At 42.0% G+C, this 27,418-nt stretch overlaps 1 protein-coding gene across 1 annotated transcript; it reads left to right on the top strand.

The window, feature by feature from the left end:
- Positions 1-198: 198 nt before the first annotated feature.
- LOC107387117 (F-BAR and double SH3 domains protein 2) lies at positions 199-27,418 on the top strand. The gene is made up of 20 exons (XM_015961889.3): positions 199-373; positions 2,810-2,907; positions 7,119-7,164; positions 11,984-12,060; positions 12,526-12,670; positions 13,601-13,734; positions 15,333-15,387; positions 15,461-15,589; positions 15,683-15,805; positions 16,479-16,574; positions 21,137-21,253; positions 24,085-24,183; positions 25,280-25,432; positions 25,512-25,646; positions 25,746-25,829; positions 26,064-26,247; positions 26,388-26,614; positions 26,731-26,941; positions 27,023-27,087; positions 27,154-27,418. Exons 1-20 carry the CDS (start codon positions 353-355, stop codon positions 27,235-27,237), a joined length of 2,283 nt encoding a protein of 760 aa, XP_015817375.3. The 5' UTR covers positions 199-352; the 3' UTR covers positions 27,238-27,418.

Raw genomic sequence — 27,418 nt, 5'->3', positions numbered from 1 at the left:
TACTCCTGAAATGTTATTTTTTACTTTGTGTGAAACTTTTAAAACGTTTTTATTATTATTATTTTTGTTTCGACGAATCTTTACGGAAGTTGTATCAAACATCAGTATTTTATTTTGTAGAAGTAACCGGAAGTGGGTGATTTTACTTTTGCCGTTACGGCTGTCTGTTTTTCTGTTCCCTGGGGCACAGTGTTTTCAACAGGACTCAACTTGCTCCGTACTGCACTCGCTATGGCGGCTTGACTCAGACTCAACTATCCTCCCTCCGCTGTAGTTTCTTCCAAACATTTTCACAAACTTTTCTAGACAAACTATCGGTGTTTTTATGTAAAGTTTATGTCAAGAAACAAGGATGCAACCCCCACCGAGAAAGGTGAGTTTTCCCCCGTAGTAGCTTCTGAAGCTAACTTCGACGGACGGAGTGGTGCATATTTAATGGTTGGAAATGTACGCTTTGTTGCTGCTCGTCGGCTTTAAACGGTGAACTCACACCGTTTTCCTGCTAATCTGATCTTGTTTGTTGTGTTTAAGGCAAATTTAATCGTTGCTATTTGTTTATACTGTATAAAAAAGAAAAGAAAGTTGTGAAAAGACCATGTGCTGCAGTTTTTCCTTGTTTTTTGGGGGGCGAATGACCCGTCAACGTTCACTCTTGTTCCAAGGGGAAAAAAAAAGTCTTGCTGCTCAAAACATTCAGATGTTTCTTTTCATAACAAAAGGTTAAAAAGTCTGTTTTAGAAACAACTTTTAGGATATAACAATTGCAGTGTAGGTTAATAACTTTGCACAAGTGAAAAAGTAAAATGTCTTTGGTTTGTTTCCCATCTGTGGTGATTTAATTATATGTGTCATAAGAAATATGTTCATTTATTCACATGTTTTGCCATTTTTTGTGGTTTTAACCTTTAAAAAATCCCCAATATTTATTTTAACTAGGTTCTTAACATTTAATTCATGAAATCATACAATACTTTAGCAACTTTTTAACATTTTCATGTAGTACTTCTACAATTCTATTAGTTCGTAGTTATTCACAATTTTCTGCTTAAGTTAATTGTCTAATTTTAGTATATGAACAGTTTTTTGTCTGTAAAGGCCGAAATTCCTCATCAATATTACACAGTGCAAACAACAATTAAAGCTGATGAAACTTCTGCAACCTTGCATTTTATGGTTAAAATTTTATTATGAAATAAGACAAATGCTAATTACTCGTACGTCTGTTGGATGGTTTTCTACAACAATAGAAGCGCTAAATATTTCTTAGCACCTCGAAATGCAGATCTACCACTTCCCTTTTTTTGGATTGCAGGAACTGATGTTTTAGGCTGTGGGAACTTTCATTGATTGATAACTGCTACGTACAGAAACTTTTGAGTGGGTTTAAGAGTCATTTTCTGACCGGGTCTATTTCCATATCAGGAAGCAGAGGCTCAACAAAACACCATTTGAACGTTTTACTTCAGTAATTAACAATGTTTTGGGTTTAGATGTCTTCTGGTTCATTTTTTTAAAGAATTCAGTACAGTTTATTTATATAGCACCACAGCACTTCACAAAGTAAACATTCCAACTGAGTTCAGTTCATTATGCAAATTAGTTTAACTCATTCACTGCCAGCCCTTTCCTGATCGCTAACGGCCTTCGCTGCCAGCGTTTCTCACCGTTTTTACTGTTTTTTTAAGAGTCACAGAACGTTGAGCGCTAGCATGATGTCGATGCCAAACCAACCAAAACAAAGCGAAGACTCACCTCTTACATCAGGAAGAATCCGTGTGTTTCGAGCGTTATCCGTTCTTTCATAATCCGTTGTTGAATTGTGATCGGCAGACGCTTTTCCGGTTCGCGGCTCACTTTTTTTTTACAGGAACGGCCCAAAACGATCTCCTAACACATGGATGGTCTTCTTCCTGATCATGTGACGTGTGACGTATGCAGATGAAGATCGGCTTCAGGGCTGAGATGTTTGTTCTCTCAGCGCGGGGGCTCGTTCTGATGCTCAAACAGTAAAAAAATGCAAATGACGACTAAAGTCGTCAATGGCAGTGAATGAGTTAAGGTTTCCTATGTAAACGCAGCAAATTGCATCGATTTACTGACTTGGAGACTTTACAGCAATCTCCATATTAAACAAGCATGTAGTGACAGTGGAGAAGAAAACTCTCCTTAAACGGGAAGAAACCTCCAACAGAACCTGAATCAGTATGAGCAGCCGTCCGTCACGACTCACTAGATCTTTGAGAAGACAGAAAAAAAGAAACATAAATATTTGGTTGGCCAATCAGCTGATTGACCTTCACTTTGGTTGGTTTTGGTTATGACGACCATCTTAATGTAAGCTTGAGACTTGCAACATGTCTTTTTTTAATTTGTTTTTCATCGAGTGTTATCTGGAACGTTCGCCTCATCTATCCTTTTGAATAATAATTTCATCACCACTTTGGCATCAGATCAAACTTTGAATCACTTTCCCACATTTGTTCCGTCTGCTTTTTACGTTTCCTGTGAAAGATAGACTTTGATGAAGAAGAGGTTGTTTTTGCTTTTTAAAAGTATGCTTTGATACTACAAACACATTTTACCGTAATGAATACGACGTTGTGGCTTAATTTAGTTTCAGAACTGACTAAAAACCAGATAAATCAAGTCTTACTCAGCCACAGCTGCTGTTTGGTTAGAAAAGCTCTCGCTGATACCAGATATCAGCTCAGCTGAGTCAACCCTTTCTTTTTCCGGACGTGCACACCAGGAAGCGCCTGTACAAACTTGAGAGAACGACTGTTTCTTACTGGCCTTGTTTTCCTCTCAGGTAAGGCTCATCCAGGAGCTGAAACACATTCAGGCTGAACAGATGAACCAGCTACAGGTCAAACACCAGACTGAATGTGACCTGCTGGAAGACCTGAGGTAAGAACTGCCACATCGAGCTGCCTGTGAGGTGGATTGTGGGAATTTAAGTTCAAATCTTGGTGTTGTTGCTCGTAGGGAGACTTCAGGAACCAGAGACGAGTCTTCATTTGGAATAAAACATTTTTTTTCCCCTTTCCTTTACTGTGTAATATCTACCATAAATGATAAAATCAGTTAATCTTTAACATAATTGACCTGTGAACCAATAGAATCAGGGAACCACAATCCAAAGCAATTAGTAGATAAAAACCGTTGTAGGTAAACAATAGTCCGCCTTGTTTTATTACTGATTTATGACAGCGTGAATGCAGTTGAGCTGAATTTTGCAGAACTTCAAAGATTTGGCTAAATAATAAGATAAAAGCCTAGGAAACACATTTGTACAAATAACCAGATACATTTTTTTATTTGCTTTGAAGTTAATAGTTGTTGCTGCTGCTATTAATAAAACATAGCTATTCAAGTTGATCTTTAGCTCGTCTTCTCATAAATACCTTTTTAAGTATAACCTGTGAGGCTCAATTTACAGATTTAGATTTACATTATGCTAAAATCTAACCAGGTCTTTCCACTGGATGCAAAAGAATCGTAACATCTGCGAAGCGTAGAATGTTGCAATTAGCCGCTGTTATAGTGGATGGGTGCGTTTCCAGCCTCACATTTTCGGCGTAGGGACACATTGCTTACGCTTTGAGTATTTCCTTTTTGCGCTACGCTTTCAGAATGCGTCAAACTTTGTCGATCAGGCCAGACAGGAAGTCAAACACGAAGCAGTGTAAAACATCTGGAAACTTTCAAAATAAAAGTCACAAGTAGATTTCCTGTCGCTTAACTGTTAAAAATGTACGTCATTTCCCGTGAAACCTCCGTAGCCGAGGTCAATGGAATAAAATGTGTTTTTCCTTGAATGTTACGATGTGAACTGTCGAAATCACGCGTGATGTTGCAATTTTCCCATGATTTTGTGGTCTTGCGGGACCAGCTGCGTGGAGCACTTTCGCACCCGTTTCACATCCCAGTAAAACGCGTCTTATGTTATTTGCCACTTTTGAATCCAGTGTAAATTCAAATCAAATTCAAAAAAACTTTAATCATCCCCGAGGGGCAATTGTAGTGTTTCATCTGAAATGTGTCAAAATTATTGAGTTAAATCATAGTCTGTGATAAAAATAAACTCAGGGCGCTTTGGTCACATATTTCTGTAACTAAGGTCAGTGTTTCCCTTACATAGGCGTAGCCGTGGCGGCCCGCCACGGCTGAAATCCCACCGCCACGCCTACAAGATCCCAAGTTTTATTGATTTTTTTTTTTTGCGCCGTTTCCCGAAGAAGCAGCGGAAACTACTGTGTTGTTGCTTGTGATCACAGCCGGCAGGCAGCAAGGAGGAGGAGGCAGGGCAGGGTGGTTACAGCTAGGGATGAGCGTACGGATAAAGCATTTTTGACGAATACGAGCATGAAACGAGTAAAACTCGTAAATATCTGTAATCGTGCTGAAGGAAAATCCTCATTGGGTCTTCACGCTGATTGGCCAGTCACATAGAGCGCCCGCCCCTCCCTCCACACTAAACTCTGCAGCCGGGAGCTCAGTCAGCTCGGCCCATGCATCCACGCGCACACACACACAGACACACACAGACACACAGACAGTAACGGATGTCTCTGTGCTTGCTTCGCTGTCTCTAAGGTTTCTTCAGTGCTCCCTAGGTTTTCTTCAGCTCGACTCTTTTTCAGTTCAAAATTTAAAGTTACTTTTATCGTAACGTACGTGGTGCATTTGACAAGACAGAGCTGAAAACGGCTCGTGCTGCGTCGGTCACTGCCTCCGCTCCGGTCAGGTTTTTTAAAATTATTTTCTCTCTCTCTCTCTCTCTCTCTCTCTCTCTCTCTCTCTCTCTCTCTCTCTCTCTCTCACTCACTCACTCACTCACTCACTCACTCACTCACTCACTCACTCACTCACTCAATCACTCACTCACTCACTCACTCACTCACTCACACACACACACACACACACACACACACACACACACACACACACACACACACACACACACACACACACACACACACACACACACACACCTCAATCAACATTGTTTTCTTTAACTGTGTGTGGGAAAAATGCCAACAACATTAGGAAAAAATCAGTTTAATCAAATTAAAATAAAATGGTTCTAGTATTTCATATTTCCTAGTTCCTACTGCATGAGTTCAGATGTATTAATTCATGCACTTAAATATTAATGTTCTGATTTTGCTGAAAAACTTGTTCTGTAACAGTTCCTTTACTATTGTGATCAAAAATATTTCATCTCAGTTCTGGGCTGCTCTGTAAATAGTTTTAAGATAAACAATACACATAGCAACTTCTGATCAATCCATACCAATTTCAGATTTAAAATAATGTATTGATGTAAACCACACCCACTCATTTCCAAATAATAAGTAAGAGTTGCATTCATCTGTGTTTCTCCTTTGATCTGCATTGCTGATATTTTCAGCACCAGAACAATGAAGCAAAGAAACAGATTCCTGAGTTTATGTTAGTAATTTTATTTATTAGGTGCATCTGACCTGTTCTATTTTTCTCTGAAATGAGATCAGATCAGTGCTTCTATGGGTTGTCTCCCCTCAGCACTAGAAAAATGTACTTTATTATAATGTTCACTGTAATGCATCTTGATGTTCTTAACAAATAAATTAAATCAAAGATATTGGTCAATAACGCCAAATATGTAAATTTGTGTTTCAGTCATTTTTATACTGGCTTAAAAATACTTCATTAAGTCTACTAAGCAAGGGTGTAGAACGTGTTTAATTGGGCCAGCCCAGTAATGATCTTGGACCAAAATACAGGGGGGCAGAAGGAGATGTTTTTCCAGACGCCAAGAAAAATTAAATGCCAAATCCCACCCCCCCTTGCAAAGTGTGTCACTGAGAGTTTAAAACAGAAATTATTCTTGTGCAAATATTGGTGTATTCACCTTTAATACTAGTTATTAAAATGCAGCAGTTGCTGGATTGGTGCAGTTCAAAGTGGAGTGCATCAACTAAAACAATATTAACATAAAGGTGAGGCGTGTCATAATTCCCCCCCCACCACCACAGCTGGAAAAATTCCTAGGGGACACACTGAAGGTGGTTTAATGTGGGTGTAATTAAAGTCCAGAAATAACCCACAGTCCTGGAAAGTAGAGATTCTGGTCTTTTTTAACTTTGGGTGTAAATAAAAAATAGTTGTAATAGATGAGTTCTTAAGTGGTAAAGATTGTTAATTGCTGATGTGCAGAAATAAATACAGTTCTGACAACTGGCTAAAGTTTTTTTGAGTCTTGATGCAGGTATCACAACTTTGTGTTTTTGTGTTGACAAAAAAAATCAAAGGTTTTGTTTTCTGCCCTAATATTGGGTTGAGTTGACAACCTACTGGCTCCCCACTTTCTGTCTGTGGTCGGTGCCGGAGCTCTCGACCCCCTTAACAGCTGGAAGTTAGGGTCAGAGTGAGCTGCCAGATGTTCTGACTGTTAGCTGTGGGGGGCTCGACAGCTCTGCTTCACCAGAAACACGGGCTGATCTCTGATCATGGGCAAGAAATGATTCAGCAAACTGGAAACCCCAAATGGTTGTCAGCAAAACCTCTGCCTGGGAAAAAGACGGGAAAGGAAAGGGGGGTCGTTGGAAGAGCGCAAGCGTTGGAGGAGGAAGCTCCCAGGAAGTACACAGCAGATTTTTGAGAGGCAGGGTGGAGCATGGCGGCCGAGTCTCGACATGTTTAATGACTTAATGATGATTTTGCTGCAGGAGTTTTTCCCAAGGCCCCGACCTCGCTTCTTTTCTTAGACTCATGCCTGAGCCTCCCCAGCTGTCATTATCCTGTTTACATAAATGACCCCAAACGGTTAAAGGCCGGGATGAAAGCTGCTTACGTATCTCACATTTCTCAGTACATTTTATCACCCGCGCTTGTGTTTATGAAACCAGATGAGTGGATTCATCTGGTGAAAACATCTGGATGAGTGAATACAGGTTTTCTGTGATCGACTGTAATCTTAAGAGGGAAAAGGTTATTTTTATTATAGTACTTTTAGTTAAACACTCTAAAGGTTGTCGTTTTTTGACACTGTCAAGTTTATCTTGCATAATATCATATTAAACTACGCCTTTTTATTGGTTTATTGTTCTAATTGATCTTTTTCTACTTTTAAGGACTTTCAGTCAGAAGAGAGCGGCCGTAGAGAGAGACTACGCCCAGGTGAATAAATCTGTCATTTTTTAACACCGATGTTGCTGCTTGTTAGCATCCCTGCTGCAGTGTCTTCTCATTTGTCTTGTTAAAAATAAACATTTTTTACAACACTTCCCTCTAAACACGCCATGAGACAACAGAGACGAGGATGTGGCCATGGGGGGAAAAGCCTTTAGTCTTTTTGTGGTCAGATTGCTCATGGGTGTTAACGAGCCACAGAAAAAAAAAAACACCACAACAGAGAGATCAGCAACTTCCACTGGTGATCTTGTTTCCTCCTCTCTGTTGTTTTTGCCCACAGCTTTCTGCAGACATTATTGGAATATTTGAAAATACCCTCTATTCCCTTTGGCTCTGTTCTGGTTTCGCAGCCCTGTAAGGAATGTCCACCAGCACTGTAAAGAGACATGGCATGTTTGTAGTTTTCAACCAAGTCACCTTATAGATGTTTGCTCATGGACGTCCGCCGCAGGAGGTTTAATGTGAAAAGGCCTGCAGAAGGAGCCAAAGTAACTAAACCATGAGAATAAAAGTGAAAAAAGAAGATAAACTCCTAATTACACTTGGTAAGGTTGGGCGATATGTAAAATCTGTCCAACCGACAAATGACGATGGACGACTTTTTGTGGGCCTGACACAGTGCACGCAGCGATCCCCCGATCACAATTTTTCCCAATCAGTTTGCAGAAGCAGACAGTGAGGAGATGGCTCCATGGGAAATGACGTTGTTTTCATTGGCTATTTGATGCGTCTGTCAGCGATAACTGCGTCACAATTGGACCAAGCTACACACGTGAGAATAGGGGTGGTACTTTTGACCTATTGGCCAATAGTTGACGAGCTTGTCACAGCTGAGGCGGCAGCCTTTCACCTGTTGGATCAGGTAATGTGTCAGTCAAAAGTCTGAAGATGATGTGAGGCTACGGTGATAAAGAGATGGAAGAAATGGTGAACTTTTTCACTGATGTGTTGAATTATGGTCTTATTCAATTGGAGGACTTTCATTGAACCCGTATAGATGTAAAAAGACCATTTTTGTTGGAGGTGTGTCTATTATGTCAGTGATATGAGGCTTCACACGTTGTTTTAGATATTTAGAATTTCCGAGTGGTTTGACAAACGTGTTTACCACGTGTACAGTTATGGTTGTATTGTATAGTTGATTGCCACATCTTGTTGAAATCACAAGAATAATCGTGTATGTAAACAGAGAGTTGCCATAAAGACATTGATTTGACCCGTATGTAAGTAACGGTCGATCCGGGGACTAATAAATAGACGATGTAAAGAAAAATCACTCGTAAAACACAATGGGTGTAGGGCTCGGACCATTGCCGATGGTTAATATCGCCCAATCGTAGATGCCAACAGAATTTATGGTGAGGAAGAGACAAGTTTGAAGGAGATTTAGAATCTTTTCAGCGATACATTACGTTGGATTGTGGACGTAAGACTTGTGGACTAATTATTTAATGAAGGACTTTTATTTAAGTGTTTTGGATATTAAAAAATACTTTTCTTTTCTTTTTTAGATGACTCAGTTCTGTCAGTGATATGATACTTTAAATGATGAGGTGGACTTTATTTTGCATTTCTGAGTGCTTTGACAAAAGCATGTACAGTGTCTTCATTTGTAGCTCATATTGCCGTATATCATTGGATTCACTAGAAACCTAGCTTTTCGATTATGTAGAATAGGTATATGTACATAGAAACAATGTTGCTACTAAAGTACTGATTTGATCTGGAACTATTTAATGTCCCATCTACAAAACTAATTCATAGGCATAAAAATATCACTTATCACTAAATGATCATTCAAAGGCTCTGACTATTGCTGATAGTTGATAAATTTATCCAATCATCCAGTCATACTACCTGATACTTATTAACGTTTCGCCATAGTTACAGTGGTATAAATAGTAAATTGCCTGTATTTGATATAGCGCCTTCTAGAGTCCTGGAACCCCCCAAGGCGCTTTACAACACAATCAGTCATTCACTCACACATTCACACACTGGTGGGGATGAGCTACGATGTAGCCACAGCTGCCCTGGGGCGCACTGACAGAGGCGAGGCTGCCGAGCTCTGGCACCACTGACCACCACCAGCAGGCAAGGTGGGTTAAGTTATTGTTGGTAATATATACCGACCACCTACATCTCCAAAACTAGAGTCTGTTAGTAACATCCTAGCTACGGTTTCATCATTGGGAGTTTCAAGTGAGATTATTCTGATGGGGGATTTCAACTTAAACTGGAATGATCCCTCTACACATATAGAACGCAACATGGTAAACGGGGCTAATTTGACACAAATAATCACTGAGCCTACTCGAATTAGCTGAAACTCTAAATCTCTCATTGATTGGATTCTTGTTTCTCATCCAAACAGAATTATGACCTCTGGTGTTCTCAAGTGGTTATTCCTCCGTATAAAATTATGTTTAAATAAATAAATAAAGTGTCTTGCACAAGGACACAGCGACAGACTGAGCTGGGCTCGAACCTGCAACCTTCCGATTACGGGGCGAGCACTGTGCCACTGTCGCCCAAGTATATATTAACATAGTATTGGACTTAACTACAGAAGTTTCTATTCTTGACTGCCGCTAACTTGCAGCTATTTGCAGGATAAATCACCTTATCAGTCAATGATTGGTTTTCCCAGTCATCCATCTGTTTTCCACAGCTTATCCAATTGCAGCGGTCCAGGAGGGAAACCCTGGGTTGCTTTCCTGTCAGTAGATTGATTTATTTTTGCTCCTTTTTGATTTTGTTTCTGCTTTTCCCCGTATGTTAAAACCAAGTACACAAAAACGCTCCGTGTCAAGGTTAGGTTAGTTTAACACAAGCCTGTGAGCTGCTTGCTGTTAGGAGGAATGCTAAAAAACAAACTTCTCTAGTCTCTCCATGTATTATTGAAGCTGCTGTGTTGGCTCTGTGTTACCGTGCTTAAAAAATTTACATGGTTTCAAAACAAGGTTATGGAAATAGAACCAATGGACAAATCTTTGCATGATACATAAAAAACAAATGTTTGCTTGCCCAGTACAATATTTAGAATATTGGGTAATGCTTCCTTTTACAGCCCCCTAATTACTAAGTACTTACATGGTAATTACTTAGTAAGTTTAATTGTATTATTGTGTAATTAAAGTGTATGATTGGGGAAAAAAGTGGAATTATTGTGTAAAGCAGCATTTAATGGGAATGATGAATCAAAAACAAAAACTAGAATATAACTTCAGTTGTATGGTAATAACTGTTTAAGAACTCAGAAACAATAATACACTTTAACTTACTATGTAAGTACTTAGTAATTAGGGGACTGTAAAAGGAAGCGTTACCGAATATTGATATAACAGCAATAAAGGTGAGTTTTGGGTCTTTTTAGTGTTTATCTACTCGTCTTTTGGGGTTCAATTCTAATTGGCATTTTTTACATTTAGAGCATATTTTGTTGTTTTCTTGTTGTGCTCTTGAGATTTATCTGATGTTAAATCGAAACTGTGGTGGTGGTGTCTGTTTTTCGCTGGCATTTTTTCTCCATCACAAAATGTATAACCAGTTTCTAAATGTTTGAATCAAAGTGGGTCAGACTGTCTCTGGAACGGTTTGCTCTCTTTAGTGATGCTTTCCTTTTCAAATTGCCTCTCTTAAAGTGTATTTTCTGGAGCCTCGTGCACCTGCAAGCCCCATTAGTCTTCAGCCGATTGCTATTCGTATCACACAGTGTGATGAAAAAGTCCTCTGTGTGGCTCTTCCTCTGCAGTCTTCACATCCCTCCTCATCCCTCCTTCCCATCACATTATTCAGAGGTGTGGACTCGGCTAAGCCAGCTCAGACAGTGATTCTGTCTCTGTGTAAGCCCACAGTGATCGCATCTGTAGCAGTTTTGAAGCTTTGGCACAAAGAGCGCCCAAACCTGCCTCAGGACCACAAAACCGGGCCTGTCTATTCACAGTAAAGGACAGATAGATGAACGCTTGTAAGACCCTAAAGCGCTCATCATTCTTTATGAAATAAATTGAGTGTGTGCTGAAACTGTTTGATGAGCTGGATTTGTCTTTTTTGGACATGAATTTACAAACATGCAGAGAATTCCTGAGAGTTCTCACTCAGGTGTAGACGTACCAACAGAAGCTGAAATCACAATATTTTTCTACTGCGCTCTTTTTCAGATATTCACCCTCAGATGTTGAGTTTATATTTGGCTGTAGTAGAGTAACCTGACTTTTTTTAAATGTTTTTTTTTCTTGCAGTAAATTTAAAAAAAAATTCTTTAAAGAGCAAGTCACCCCCCAAATCAACTTTTTTTCTGATCAACTATATAAATGTGTGTCTAATCGTGCTGCAGACACGTGTGGTCAATAGTTTTGCACTTTAGTGCATTCTAGTAAAAATTTTAATTTTCTGCCTAAAACTATCAGTGTTGTGCCGTTGTCATGTAAAAACTCTGCACTGCATTTGAATTTAAATCTGCCATCGCTATTAGAGGCACCCTAGAACGTTAGCTGGTACCATATGATGTCACAATGTCGTTGTGAGCCTGTGTGTGTGTGTGTGTGTGTGTGTGTGTGTGTGTGTGTGTGTGTGTGTGTGTGTGTATTTGTTAGCGGCTCCATCCCCTCGGTCTGCTAGGCAACAGCATTTGTTGCATTTTTCAAACAGGAAGTGGAAGTGGAGTAATACTCTGGTAGGGGGTGACTTGCTCTTTAACATGTTGACAGCAGGATTAAAACTATTTAGGCTTTTCTGTTATTTGTGTAGATGGTAGGAAACTGTCCTGTCTGTTGTTTTTATTCCTCTTTTCCTCTTTCAGGCTCTCCAGAAGTTGGCAAATCAGTATCTGAAGAGGGAATGGCCTGAGAGTGTAGCAGAGACACAAGCAGACCACGGGTAAGTCATTCAATTCCAACAAATATTTCCACTCTCTGAGCATCTTTACTCTGCCCTAACTATAAATTTACAATACTGAGACTCTTCAAACCTGGACTAAGTTATTCTGCACAAATAGCACCTAATGACTTTAGCACCTGGAGCAGCAGTAGCTCAGGAGGGAGTCTGTCCACTAATCAGGTGGTTCTTTTCTCAAATCCGCGTCTTTAGATAAAAATCACAAGAACATAAAAAAAACGTTAAACAAGATAACAATGGGATAAATTTAACAGCTTCTAATGTTTGTATGGTGTGAATTTTATGACTTGTGAATAATGTGTTGAACTCTGATCAGAAAAAAACCGTGAATCGAACCGAAATTGCAGTTTCTTCTAGAAGAATCACAATGCAATCTTTTCCTAAAATTGTTCAGCCCTGGTTTTTAGTAAGGTTTCCAAGCTAACCCCCGGATTGTTTTTTTCTCAGGAGCATGTTCTGTGTATGGAGGGCCTATTTGGAAGGAACAGTCCAGTCCGCCCAGTTTAGACTCGGCGCCTGTGACAACTACAAAGCCCAGGTCGCAGACCCGGTTAAGACGGCGCGACTTCAGAAGGAGCAGCAGCTCAGGAAGGTACTTCTGGTTAAGCTCACCTCTCTGCTTGAGGTTTCTCTCACTTCTGCTGTGTGTCCTCATCTCCTCTTGTGTTTTTCATTTTGCACTGCAGAAGTTAGTTTGAATCTTTTACTCAGGAGTTACAGCTTCTGAATTCACTCTCTGGGTGGCTGAGCCAGACGATAAACTGGTGCATTTATCAGCCTCTCACTTTTGTCAGTTTTACAATAGAAAATGAGGTGAGACAGATTATACAGAAGCCGGCTGTTTCCTGTTTCCTTCGCCTGCAGGAACAAAGTGAGTTTTACACCATCAGGTCCAACAGAGTCGTTTTATTTATACAAAGATCTGTGTGTGTGGCTCCATTTGGTTATAGTCAGTGGTTCTTCAGATTAAGGGCTGATTTACTTATAATCTGTAAAAAGATCTGAAAATACAACAGCTGTGCTTGACGATGTGCTGCACCGACATTTAAAAACCGGGGCGGCTTGTTTAGTAAACTGAAATGAACACAGCCGTTCGGCTTTAACCACAGCAGTGGAGAGAGAAGGTTAAAGAGGTGTTGATTCTGATGAGACTTGGAGGTAAAATGTTGCTGAGTTGGACAAGAGAGGGGCTCTTTGGTGAATTTAGATTTTGAAGAGCAGAAGGAATGTTTGAGGGAGGAGTTTGTTCGTATTAGTCGTTGCTCTGAACTCGGTGGGTTTTTTAAAGCTTGTTTTCTGATTAGAAATGTTTCTGCAGGCCACTTTCCACTGCTCACACGCTAAATCGCTGCTCCTGTTTATCTCTCAGCTCTCAGATGATGCCATCTGATTTCTTGTGCATCACACATGCTGTTGTGTCGCTGCTCAATTTAGAGGAATTTGCACGTTTTTCAGGTGAAACCTTAAGACTGTGTGCGTTGCGTGAATGTGAAGTTGTGTGTTGGTCTTTATTTCCCTGCAGTGCGTCGAGCAGCTGACGGTGATCCAGGCTGAGCTGCAGGACTCGGTGAAGGAGCTGACCAAGAGCAGGAAGAAGTACCAGGAGGCCGAGATGATGGCGCAGGCTGTCCGAGAAAAGACCGAACTGGAAACCAAGTAGGATTTTTATCTCTGGACGATTAAAATCCTTTCATAGCAAAAGATAAAGTGCAAAGAATTTGACTTTTAATGACATTATACTTAGAAAATCTGGAGTCCCAAGCTTTCACATCAGCCAGTTTGTGTGCAGAAATCTCCTCGGGTAGGACAACACAGACATGAACGCTGAATGACCTTGAGAGCAGCGTCTAACCTCTGAATACAGTTTGTAAAACATGTTTTATTCGAAGAGAACGTAGCTTCACGAGAGCAACTTTTAGTCCGACTCGAAGAAGCTGCCTCTCAAATTTTTGTCCTGGCACAACATCAACAGCTGGCTCTCTGACTCGCCGCATTGCAGACATTTTTCTGCCCGTCAGGAACATTTATAAAAAGCAGAACCCATGAAGGACCGCTGCGGTTCTCCAGTCTTAATTTTTGTGGCCCAAACATCTCAGTCATGATCTGTGGAGATCATTTCCTGTCCTTGTCAATAAACATGTTTATTGGAACATCAGCAAAGGTTTGGATTTCTATAAAGGAGGATTTTTTTTGCTGTGTGCCGATCTGGACTGTTCAGGAACGAGTGTTGACAGCTTAACTAGAGCGAAGAACATCAGCATTGTGATGGATTACCTCTAAAAATGTACTCTAATCAGCCTTTTGCAAAAGTTTTGAGCTTTTCAGCAATCGTGTTTCAGTGTTTTGTGATATGTTTGAACCCTTTTTGTCCTCTTTGTCAGAGAAGATAAATTTTTGGCTAATATTTTACATCGTCTCTAAACCACAAAACACATTTTATGTTACCTTTCTTTAATCTCCAACTGTCATTCGTTCTAGGATGATTTGTCTAAATGTCTGGTTTTATTCTCATTTTCAGTGAAGTCGTGTCCATTTCCAGTGAAATTTGGATTCTTTGAAGCTAAATAAGAATAATTGATTCAAAGCTCAGTTCTCCTTCACATGAGTATCTTTTATAAACCTGAAAGGGTCATTTCCTGGTTGTTGTCCAAAGACTTCTGCTTATTTGATTCAAATAAAACTTTATGCCACAGTTAATGTTACAAAAAGAAAAGTAGAAGAAGAAGAAAATATCATTTCTATAGCGCCTCTCAAGATAAAAATCACGCGGCGCTTCACAAAAACAAAAAATGTAAAAAATATAAAAAGCATTTAGAAAATGTTTAAAAATATATTTAAAATGAGCAAAAATAGACAATTGTGATTAAAAATGTAAAGAAAGAGAGAGAGTGAACAGGAAAGAGGGAAATCAGTGGATCCTGAGGAAGGTGGAATAGGTGGGGAGAGCAGAATAAAGAGAGAGTGGTGAAGAAGGTCATACAAAAGCCAGCTTGAACAAGTGAGTCTTCAGCTGCTTTTTGAAGGAGACCACTGAGTCCACTGATCTCAGGCTGAGGGGGAGAGAGTTCCAGTCTGGGGGCCACAGCAGCAAATGATCGGTCACCTTTGACCTTTAGCCTGGTGCTGCACAACCAGTAGGCTTTGGTCACTGGACCTCAGGGACCTGCTGGGGGTGTAGGGACTAAGAAGATCACCAAGTTCTGTATAATTTATCTGTATATTATTGTAAAGTGAGTGTTTTGTTCATTTTTCAGGTCCAAACTAAGTCTCTTCCAGTCCAGATCCAGTCTCCAGAGGGCCACCATAAAGGTACGGTCTTCTCTTTATTTAGTTAAATGTTTGGTCCAACCATGGCAGAACTGAGTTTACTGTTGAACTCCAGCTGAAAGCCAAGAGGAGCGAGTGTAACTCCAGATCAACCCACGCCAGGAACGACTACCTTCTGACGCTAGCAGCCGCTAACGCTCACCTGCAGCGGTACTACGCCACAGACCTGATGGACTGCATCAAGGTGAGGCCATAAGTCTAAAAAGGAAGAGGATGATGAAGGAGTGTGAATGTGTTCTTTGGAATAAAACAACACCTTGTCCGATCATGTCTGCAGACCTTAGATGGAAGAATCCACGAGCAGGTAAAAGATTACCTGGTGTCACTTTGTCAGACTGAGCTGGAAACATACCAGAGTGTCCACAACACCTTCAACCAGATCCTGAGCAGCTCCGGCGGGGTGAGTCAGTTAGTACCCAGTCTATACTCAACCTGTCGCCCAAAAAGGACATGAAACTAAATTATCTTCATTATTTTAACATATCACACCTGGAGAGGAAACATCTTGAATCTTTTCATTTACAGCATCTGTTTAACTTAAGCAACATTTTCTTATCTAAAGTGTGTTTAAAGAGGAGCTACTCCCTCTCTCTGTGTGTGTGTGTGTGTGTGTGTGTGTGTGTGTGTGTGTGTGTGTGTGTGTGTGTGTGTGTGTGTAGCTGGAAGTCGAAGATCAACTGCGTCTTCACAGAGTTTTCTTCTTTTTTAACCTTTTTCCAAAACCTCATAATTGTAAATGTTTTTATTCACATTTATTTTATTTTGCGTTCTTTGAATCACATCATCTCATCAGTCGTGACATAAACCAAAATAATGAGCTCATTTCACTGGTCAAGGCTGACCTAACACGACTGTCAGCTGAACTTCACTGCCTTCCTTTGTGCTACTCAGCTAAAATGGCTTGAGTTACTCGATACTGTTAATTTACATGTTCTCAACCTGCTGCTGCCTCACCAGCCACCCTTATTCAGGTCAACTTGTGTTCCTGGATTCACAGAGACATTTAGTTTCTTCTCAGGCCAGAAAAAAAAATGGGCATATTATTTGTTTAATTATTTATTTAAAACCCGCAGGTCCTGCAGGAGCTTCACCAGCAGGTCTTTGTGCAGAAGAACTCCATGTTTCAGCAAGCCTCGGGTTTCTTGTACCAGCCAGTGGACTCAGACACGGTAAAGTTTTGGAACTTTATGTTTTTACGTGGTTGTGACACCACATAAGGCATTAGCAATGGTTTTTATTTTGAAAATGCAAAGAAAAAAGTCTAAATTAGTCAGAAACGGAAGTTTACACCCGATCTGTTAAAACGTCTGATCAGACCAGGCTGAGTTGAAACTGGCATGTATAGGTTACATTGTTGGACCTCATCAGATTTCAGTTGTATAATCATGAAAAGCACCTGAGGGATTATAATTCAGACACAGATGTACTCAGATTACTGGAATGTTGTGCTTGTGTAGATCTGATCAGCCATCATGAAAAACCGTGGACCTGATTTTTATCACATTATCATCATAACTCAACGTTGCACAGATTATAAGTTCTGTACTTTACCGCTTTAGATATGAAGTCTCCCACCCTGTCTGTCCCACCTCTAAACTTTCGGAGGTGTGGGACTGAAACCCGACAGTGGGAACGTATCTGGGTCATTGTTTTGTGAAGGACTGCAGCTGGTGTTCACAATAGCTCAGTTGACCCACTATCACCGTGTAAAAAGCAACAGCAAGTAAAACCTTTGTGGGATTTTTCATCAGAGGTGGAAAGTAACGAATTACATTTACTCAAGTTACTGTAATTGAGTAGTTTTTTTTTGTATATTTATACTTTTTATTTCGTTTTTAAAATCTGTACTTTTACTTGAGTACGTTTAAAAAGAATTGTAATTCTCTACATTTTAAATCATATCCGTTACTGAGAAAAAATAAATTGTAGGCTTAATAAATTAAAAACATTGCGTGAAGCAGCGTCGGAACAGAATGAGACACCTGCATGAGCACCGCGTCTAAACGGGGGGGGGGGGTACACTTTTGCTAAAAAAACATCAGTTCAGTCCCTCAACTCGCTGTTTACCTCCTCTCCTGTGGGTTGGAACCCGCTCCTTCGTGCACCGATGTGACATCATCAGAATTCTGCTCGGTTCGGTAGCCGGACTCGGTTCCGTGTTTGAAATGTGTTTCCTTACCGCTCCGCACGGAAGTGGCAAAATAACATATAGCACTCATAACAAGTGGATTATCAGCGCTTTGCTCATAAAACAGAAGACCTGCAGGCCTCCGTGAGTTAAAACATCCTGATATTGTTCAGGTGTAAACATTGTGCTCCATCCCTGTGTTTGAACTCAGGAGATGCTTCTTGATGCCACAGATATGTGATGATTTAGTTTGTTTCTTTACTTTACTCCAGAATACGAGATTAAATTATTACTAAAGCAGTTCAGTGTAGTTAAATTAGTCATGACGTGTGTGTGTGTGTGTGAGTGTGTGTGCGTGCGTGCGTGTGTGTGTGAATTGTGAACTGGCGTTGTGATTTAGCACTACTTATGGGCCATTCCCATCTGTACCGGGTCGGCCCGGGCCGGGTAGCCCCAGTCGGCCCCAGCCTGGCCCGGCTGATTCCACACATCCTTGTCTTAAGCCCATGTGGGCTGATTCTACCCACCAATCAGAGGCTTGCTCTAATGGAAGGTGTGAATTTGCTGTCAGCAGTGGGTGTGTTGGCCCTGGTCGGCCTGAAGCAGACCCCCTCGAGAAGAGGGCTGAGAATGAGCCTTGGTTGGCCCGGAAAAATACCAGGCCACCCAGATATGTAAACAACCTACGCTACCCGGCCCGGGCCGACCCGGTACAGATGGGAATGGCCCATTAGATGTAGCCATCCTTACGCTGACAAAAATGTATAAGTAACTTTTACTTTGAGTGCATTTTGTTTACGATACTTTTGAGTAAAAATTTAGGCAAGAACTTGTACTTGAGTAAAAATGTATCGAAGTATTGGTACTTGTACTTAAGTAGGAAATTTTAGTACTCTTTCCACTTGTTTTTGATATGTACCGTATTTTCCGGACTATAAGCCGCTACTTTTTTCCCACGCTTTGAACCATGCGGCTTATAATGAGGGGCGGCTTTACTGCAGATTTTCCTTCACCTGCCACTAGGGGGCGCTTTAGCAGAAAGTGAAACAGGTGGAAGTCAAAAGTGGAAATCGAAGAAAGTGCTCATTTTAATTTAGCACATGCAAGCAGCCGGCACGATCCATACCCCCTCATCATGGTAACTACACGTATGAGTTCATATGATGCCACATTTAAGTTGAAGGCATCGATCTGGCCATAAAGGAGGGAAACAGTGCTGCCGCACGTAAGCTTGGCATGAATGAATCCGTGGTTCGGTGCTGGAGACGGCAGCAGGAAGAACTCATTCAAGCCAGCTTCACCCGGGGATGATGACAGCAACACGGACAGCGACACTGACATGGCTACAGAAAAGGTATGTGACGAAGCTCTTCTGAGGCTGTTCAACTCCGACACTGAAGAAGAGGACTTTAATGGCTTTAGTGCGCAGGAGGAAGATGAGAGCGAATGACTTCTTCTAGTAGGCACGTGTGTTTTATTTACTAACCAGGCATGTTTTGTGTGCAGTTTTCATTTTCTAATCATCCAGGGCTTATTAATGCTGTGTCAGCGCTGTTCTTTTCTTCTAAACATGCAAATTACCGGTAATAACGTGTCAGTGTTGTTTTTATTTTATAACCATCCAGAAATATGAATGCTATCAGTGCTGTTTTCTTTTCTAAACTTGCAGGCACATTCACCCGTGTTTAAAATTTGTTTTGTTGAATTAAAACAACAACGAAAAACCTCCGTGTAGCGTCTTTCTGTCTAATTATTTTATGTTATGGCCATACATGCGCTGTGTGCCGGAGACCTGCATGTGGCTGCTGCGCTGCGGCTTGTATTTGAGTGCGGCGTGTGTGTGTAGAAAACATTTTTTTTGTTGGTGCGGCTTATAATGAGGTGTGCGCTATAGTCCGGAAATTACGGTAATCACATATCTTTGAATAAAATCCAGATTTAATTGAGACTTGAGTCATTTAAATTCTGGAGAAGAAAAAATGTGCATGTCTGAAATGTACAATGTAAATTCATGAATATTTGTTGCATTTTTTTAAAAACTAACAGGTACAGCAGTTAAAACATAAATCAGTCTGGGTTACAGATCTTTGAACACAAGAGAGAAAAAGTGAATGATGTTTGACTTTTGTTTGAAGAGGACAACAGCTGGCAGAGGTTGAAATCCCAATCAGACCACAGAGTGTGATGTTTTATCCAACCGTAGGACAGGATAAAGATGCATGATCACAACTTCTGAATGTTTTACAATATTTTAGAGGTGTGGAACACTGAAAAAACAATCTTTTCTGATTATAATTGGTTACTCGCGTGAGTTTTTCATGCAGGCTGAACATGAAATAGTCTCCTACACCTATGTCCTGCATTAGCTGCTGATAGAAAATGGATGGAAAAACGCTGTTGAGAAAGGCCCGACAGATCTACATCACACTGTCACTTAACATTCATGGACTCACCCATCTTGACTCACGACGGGGAAGGCTGTTGTTGGTTAGCGTCCAGGAAACAGCAGAGAACGTCTCGGCTAGTAGAAGCTAACAGTTAGCATTAGCTACTCCACCACACAGCAGAACTCCTCGAAGCTTGCGTTCTTTGTGGAGATAAAATGCCAGCGTGAGCAAGAAGGATTGTGATTTGTTGAACACTGTGGTACCCTTAATATTAGATGAGAATGAGTTTAGTCTGACGTCACAGGGAAACTGCGTGATGTCGATGCTCAAACGTAACATTGTGCAGCTCTATTTGAAGCCTTCACTGGGCTCTTATTTCAGACATTTTTCTCCTTACTACATGTTTATTTGTTTATTTAAACAAACACAAATGCCACCTTTGGTCCACTTATACTTTGAGATGAACTTGATGTTGAAATGTGCAGGTGAGTCACAGCGGCTCCTGAAAGTGCAGCAGAGTTCCTGTGAATGGCCCGTTCTTAGGTCCGTTCCTCCTCGCTGCTGCTCCACTGGACAACACTGGACAATTTGTTCAAAATGCAAACACTTGTGTTGTTTTGATTGGAAGTCAAACAAGCAGCAGCCTGTTCCTAAAGAAAACATTTGTGGTGTCGAGGCTCTCTCCCTCCAACACCACTCGCACCAGACAGAGGAATCCGGTAAGGAGTGGAGCTGAGCCGGGAGGGAGGTGCAGGAGGCAGGCCGGGCCCTGTGAACGGGCCATCTGTGAAAAGGAGGCTTTGTGAGTGGGCTTCATCAGAGTGCACTGACCTCAGCAACCCCGCCACACAGCCTCTTTCCTACACACACAGAAATACTTAGATACACAACTCTGATCTCATGTGGAAACTAGTTAAGTCAAATTTAGGACTTTTATTTTCTGCATTCACCAAAGTAGAGTGTCACCTGGAACAGTCTAAAAACAGTTACACCTTTAGAGATGCTGACCCATCCATGCACGTCCACAGTCGTCCAAATGCTAGCTGGCGTTGTGATTGGCTCTGGTTGTTTAACATGCAGAAAAACCGTTGTCCGCTACTTGAGAGCAGCAGCTGAAAACTACAGTAAATGTATGAAATCAGCACGTGAGCTTTGTGCATCTCAATGATTTCCTCCTTTTAGCCTTTTTAAGCACGTGTTCTTTTGTCTTTTTCAGGTGATGCAGCTGCAGAGGGAAAGCGGAACGGCGGAGGAGCACAGTTTAGATAAGGAGGCGAGGAAGTGGGCGAGCCGTGTGGCCCGAGAATACAAGAGTATTGTCCACACGCAAAGGGTGAGAACCATAGCAGGCTCGGTAAAACTCTTACTTTTTATAAAACACGAGATTGGATCACGAGCATACAGAGCTTTTGTTAAGAGGTATCGGTCCTCAGAGCATCTTTTAACTCATTCACTGCCAGTGACGACTAAAGTCGTCATTTGCATGTTTTTACTGTGTGGGTGTCAGAACGAGCCCCCGCACCATGAGAACAAACATCTCAGCTCTAAAGCCGATCTTCATCCGCGTACGTCACACGTCACGTGATCAGGAAGCAGAACATCCATGTGTTAGGAGATCGTTTTGGGCCGCTGCTGTAAAAAAAAAAAGTGAGGCGCAAACCGGAAAAGCTTCTGCCGATCACAATTCAACAACGGATTATGAGAGAACGGATAAGGCTCGAAACACGCGGATTCTTCCTGATGTAAGACGTGAGTCTCCGCTTTGTTTTGTTAGTTTTGGCGTCGACATCATCCTAGCGCGCACCTTTCTGAGACTCAAAAAAAAACAACTAAAAACGGTGAGAAACGCTGGCAGTGAATGAGTTAAACAAACCATATTTATATATCTGTCAATAAAAGCAATAGAAAAAGGAAGAATGAAAATGTGAGTGAGGATCAGGCGGTAGATCGAGAGCCTGGCTTTCCGGCTCAGCTCCTTCACCACAACAGACGGTTCAGCGTCCGCATCACTGCAGACGCTGCCCCAATCCGCCTGTCGGTCTCCTGATCCCTCCTTCCCTCACTCGTGAACAAGACCCAGAGATACTTGAACTCAGCTGCTCCCGATTGTAAACCAGCTTGTAGCCATGGTTATGCACCATAACAAATGCTCAAAAAGTGAAAAAATAGCGGTAAAAATCCCTAAGCTTCACAGCACCAGAAACAGAAAAGCAAAACGTCCAAAAGAACACACTTTTCTTGAGAATCAGAAGAAAAAACGTCAAAAAAAAAGACAAAACGTAGATATAGACAACAGAGCTACTCCAAAATACAGCCACCCAGAGCTGCGCAGTTCTGGAACGAGCAAGATCCTGGTTCTGGTCTATAGGGCCTTACATGGACAAGCACCATCTTACATTGGTGATCTTCTTAGTCCCTACACCCCCAGCAGGTCCCTGAGGTCCAGTGATCAAAGCCTACTGGTTGTGCAGCACCAGGCTAAAGGTCAAAGGTGACAGATCATTTGCTGCTGTGGCCCCCAGACTCTGGACCTCTCTCCTCCTGAGCCTGAGATCAGTGGACTCAGTGGTCTCCTTTAAAAAGCAGCTGAAGACTCACTTGTTCAAGCTGGCTTTTGTACGACCTTCTTCACCTCTCTCTCTATTCTGCTCTCCCCACCTATTCCACCTTCCTCAGGATCCACTGATTTCCCTCTTTCCTGTTCACTCTCTCTCTCTCTTTCTTTACATTTGTTATCACAATTGTCTATTTTTTGCTCATTTTAAATATATTTTTAACCATTTTCTAAATTATTTTTATATTTTTACATTTTTTGTTTTTGTGAAGCACCCCGTGGTTTTTATCTTGAGAGGTGCTATAGAAATGATATTTTCTTCTTCTTCCTCCACTTGAGGAAGGACCTCTCCCCCGACCTGGAGTTGGCAAGCCAGAGAACCAGAGGTGCTGATTCTCGTCCCAGCTGCGGCTGGAATATTTGTAAAAGTGATAGTCTTACCCTGTACTGGGATATAATGTAGTCAATATGTCATTTTTTGCTAAGTCTCCATACACAGTTATTGTAAAATACTGTTAGAGGTGTGTGTTGACGAACAAGAGGCGTTGCTTCCAGCCGTAATCATGGAGGTAGGACGACGGGCTTAAAGTGCAATACATAATATCTGCCACTAGATGGTGCCTTGTGGAAGAAAAACTCAGTTTCTGCTTCAACTGTGATACAAAACACCGGATGTTTCTAGAAAGACCAGTCTAGTGATAAAAATAAATGTATATTAGTGAGCCGTCAATAGGCCTTCACACAAGAAGTCAGGTTTATGGGAAAGTATTCACTTGGAATCATTCGTATATTACATAATAGTCTTTAGTTGTTTCTAAATAAGTAGAAAACTCCCCGTCAGGGGTTGTAAATCTGCTGCTCTGGAGCCTCATGTGGCTCATAGCTGCTAACAAACTAAAACAACTCAAGCCTGACTTTAGCGTCGGACAGTTGGCCGTTAAAATCACAATTAATTCATACTTTGTTTTTTTACATCATTCTGGTGAAGATTAGTGCTATATTTATGTTTGACTGGGCAAATTTTCCTAAATTCCTACAAAAGTAGGATTTTTCTGAACAAAATATTTTTATATTGTACAGAACTATAAAGTAATATTATGTGTTTTGACATAAACTCTTAATTTGAAGGGTGAGTGGCTTAACACAGTTAGTTTATTATGAGGAATAATTGTGGCTCTTTTATTCATAAATGTTTCAGAGCTCTGGAGAACATTGAGTCGAGGTTATTTTCTGTTCATTAAGTGTAATTTGGAGACGCCTCAGTCACACCGGCCCCTTGTCATCTAAACTCCACTTTAGTGGTTCAACTGAAAGTTGACGTTTTGCTCCAGAGCAAGACTTTATGCTGGTTTGGTGAGGATACACCTGAAGACTGCACACACCCACCCGTTACACCTCCGTGTTAAAGATAACGGTGATGAAACGAGACGGAGGTCAGTAGTTAGTCATCTGATTTATTATCAGATGTGTTTCCAGGATGATGTGATCACACCGTTTCCAGTCAGACAGGAAGTGGGTTGGTCTTCAGAGCGTGACGTCATTACGGGATGGTTTCCATCCACTCCGTGTTTTTGTTTATAATCTGGATGATGTTTGTGGTTTGGCTCCAGGCCCTGGAGGAGTACGGGACTCGTGAGACGTCGGAGCAGAACAGCAGCGATCTGGAGACCAAGATGGAAGTGGCGAGGCAGAGTCTTCGGAGGGCAGAGGTGAGACTAATTAAATCTTATTCATGTCTTAATGTGGCCCCAGTGCGCCACCTGCTGGTGGGAAAGAACAGACAAAACTGCTCACCTCCTTCTAATTAATTATACTAATTTCATTCATCTAAAGGTTTCAAGTTTAGGAAAACTTTGTTAGTCTGCATAAAAGTACGACCACAACAGAAACCCTTTTTTTCCAACATTCAATTCAATTCAATTTTATTTATATAGCGCCAAATCACGACAAGAGTCGTCTCAAGGCACTTCACATAGTAAACATTCCAATTCAGGACAGTTCATTAAGCCAATCAGAAATAATGTTTCCTATATAAGGAACCCAGCAAATTGCATCAAATCACTGACTAGTGTCAGTGACTTTACAGCAATCCTCATACTAAGCAAGCATACAGCGAAAGTGGAGAGGAAAACTCCCTTTTAACAGGAAGAAACCTCCAGAGAATCCTGGCTCAGTATAAGCAGCCATCCTCCATGACTCACTGGGGATTGAGAAGACAGAGCAGACACACGTGCACGCACGCATGCACACACACACACACACACACAAAGACAAAGTAATGTGTCTATAGTTATATTGTGATGTCTTAGTAAGTATTCTATTTGGTGAGAGATAAACTTTATAGTATTTATCCTAGTGGATCTATAATTAAACGGATAAACTAGTAGTAGCACATCCAACGTCAAGGAAAGCAAAAAGTTATTATCAGGAGAGGGAGAATGTTTAAGTGGTTAGCAGCAGTGTGGTAGACGATGGCCCCCTCCATGAGGCCACCACAGCTCAGCAGAACGTCGTTGTAGCTTCTTCTGGGGAGAAAAACACTTAGAGAGAAAATAAAGTTAACAGCTGAAATAGCAGAAAGTAATACAGTTAAAGAGCAGACTGTAGAAGAAAGCAGTAGAGTGTGAAAAGTGGTCAGTGTGTCCTCCAGCAGTCTAAGCCTATAGCAGCATAACTACAGAGATAACTCTGGATAATCTATCCTATTTAGATGGTGGCATGTTGGAGGCAGGGCAAGGGAGAGCCGCCTCTACCGACTGTACACTCCACCATGCGGTTTTAGTTCAACATTTCTGTTTTAATCAGACCGTGAAGGTGAAAGCAGAGGCCCGGCTGGACCTGCTGAGGCAGGCTGGCGTCGCTGTTGAAACGTGGCTGAAGAGCGCCATGAACCAGGTGATGGAGGAGCTGGAGAACGAACGCTGGAACAACCTCAATACCCACGATCCTTCACTCTCCGTAAGAGCCGGGAGGGTCGCAGTAAAACCCAAACGAAGTGAAGACGTGATAATTTCAGTGGTTCATCCTTTCCTTTCAGGGAACGGCAGATTTGGATCGAGAGGATGAGGAGGAGATGGAGGACAGTGGGGAGGTGTTGGATGACAGCAGCTCCAGCCCCTCCAGCACCCTGAAGAACTACCCGCTCACCTGCAAAGTGCTCTACTCCTACAAGGTAACAGCTATCAGCGGATTTACACAAACCAGACCTGCAGAACTGGATGTTTGAATTTACCTGTTCAGATTTGAATCTGATCGTCTCGTGTTTTTTCAGGCATCTCAGCCAGATGAGCTCACTATAGAGGAACAGGAGATCCTGGAGGTCATTGACGATGGAGACATGGAGGACTGGGTCAAAGTACGCTACATCTCCTCTCATGTCAGACTGAATTTGTTAACCGAGGGGATCATTTCTGCCTGACGAAGTTTCTAGAGATGCGTTGAAATGATTCTTCATCACATTCTTGTTTCTCCTCATGAACCCTTTTCAGACCCTTGTTCCTAAAGTCAGAACACACCTCGAGTGGACTGTACCTCCAACCTCCCACCAGGACGTGCTTTTATGGTTTGTGTGCATGCTCTGTTTTCCCAGGCCAGAAACCGCAGCGGACAGGTTGGTTACGTCCCAGAGAAGTACCTGCAGCTTCCTTCCTCCAACAGCTTACTGAGCATGCTGCAGTCTCTAGCTGCGCTGGACGCTCGATCCCATTCCTCCAGTAACTCGACTGAACCTGAGACCGAACTCCCGACCGGCTCAATTAACGGGGACTCCGGCGGTGAGGGTTTTTATGTCTTAACAGATAAAGTTCCTCAAGTCTCAAATCAGAAATAACTCAACAAAATAAAAGACGTGGAAAGAAGAGAAGAATTAAAGAAGGAAAGTAGAGTTTTGGAGGTAACTTCCATCTCTTTGCAGCGGTGTCATTTGCGAAGGCCTTGTACGACTATGCGGGACAAACGGACGAAGAGCTGTCGTTTCCAGAAGGCGCCATCATCCGTATTCTGAATAGAGAGACCCATGAAGACGACGGCTTCTGGGAGGGCGAATTTAACGGCGTCGTCGGCGTCTTCCCTGCGGTTCTGGTGGAGGATCTGTCGGGTGTTGGTGAGAACGGAGGTGGACAGAGAGAGAGCAGCACACAGGTTTGTCGAAGTTAAGGGAACGAGAAACTACTAATGATTGTTTTACTCAGGTGATGTCATGCTTATTGTGTTCTAACCAATAAGAAAGCTGCATTTTTATGTCATTTGTGTTCCAGGCTTCTCTCTCCGCTTTGGTCCAGTGCGACCGCTCCCCCTGTAGTCCCTTCCAGTCTGTGCCTCTCCACAGCAGCCCCCTCCAAACCCCCACCACATCCTCCCCTGGATCCAGCCCCTGCAGCACCACCAGCTCTCCTGTCGGCCGACCGCCCTCCTACCACAACGGACACCACAGGCCACCCTCCGCTTCACACAAGAGCCCATATCACAGTAAGTCTGCAGTAAAAGTGGGGAAAAAAAACCTGATGAGATCCTGGATTATAATCTGTGTCCCCCTCCCTCCTCCTTCAGGTCCAGCTCAAGGATCCCCCCAACCTCCCAAATATCCAGAGAGCGGTGCCGGCACCCTCCGACCTGTGAGTAGCATGCAGTGAAACCTTTAACCTCACATTGATCATAAACCGACTGATGAACATCTGCAGGTCCGTGCTGCTCCTCCGCCTCCGAAGCAGCATCCTCGTGGGCAGGTGAAGCGCCGAGAAGAGGTGGAGATCACGCTGGTGTGAAGACGTGCCTCCGTTGTGCCTCAAGGCAGGAGAGGCCCTGCGCTCAGACCTGACCCAGGTCTGTGTGCTGGAGAGGAAGGTTGTGCCTTTAAATCCCAGATATTCACCCAGATTTACAAAACGCTCAGTCCAACATCCAGCTGCTCCAATTGGATGTAAAGCATGTTCTGTCCCCCAAAAA

The sequence above is a fragment of the Nothobranchius furzeri genome, chromosome 10, assembly GCF_043380555.1.
Source record: "Nothobranchius furzeri strain GRZ-AD chromosome 10, NfurGRZ-RIMD1, whole genome shotgun sequence".
NCBI lineage: Eukaryota > Metazoa > Chordata > Actinopteri > Cyprinodontiformes > Nothobranchiidae > Nothobranchius > Nothobranchius furzeri.
The sequence above is the reverse complement of the archived record's forward strand: the minus strand, read 5'-3'. Positions and strand labels throughout refer to the sequence as shown.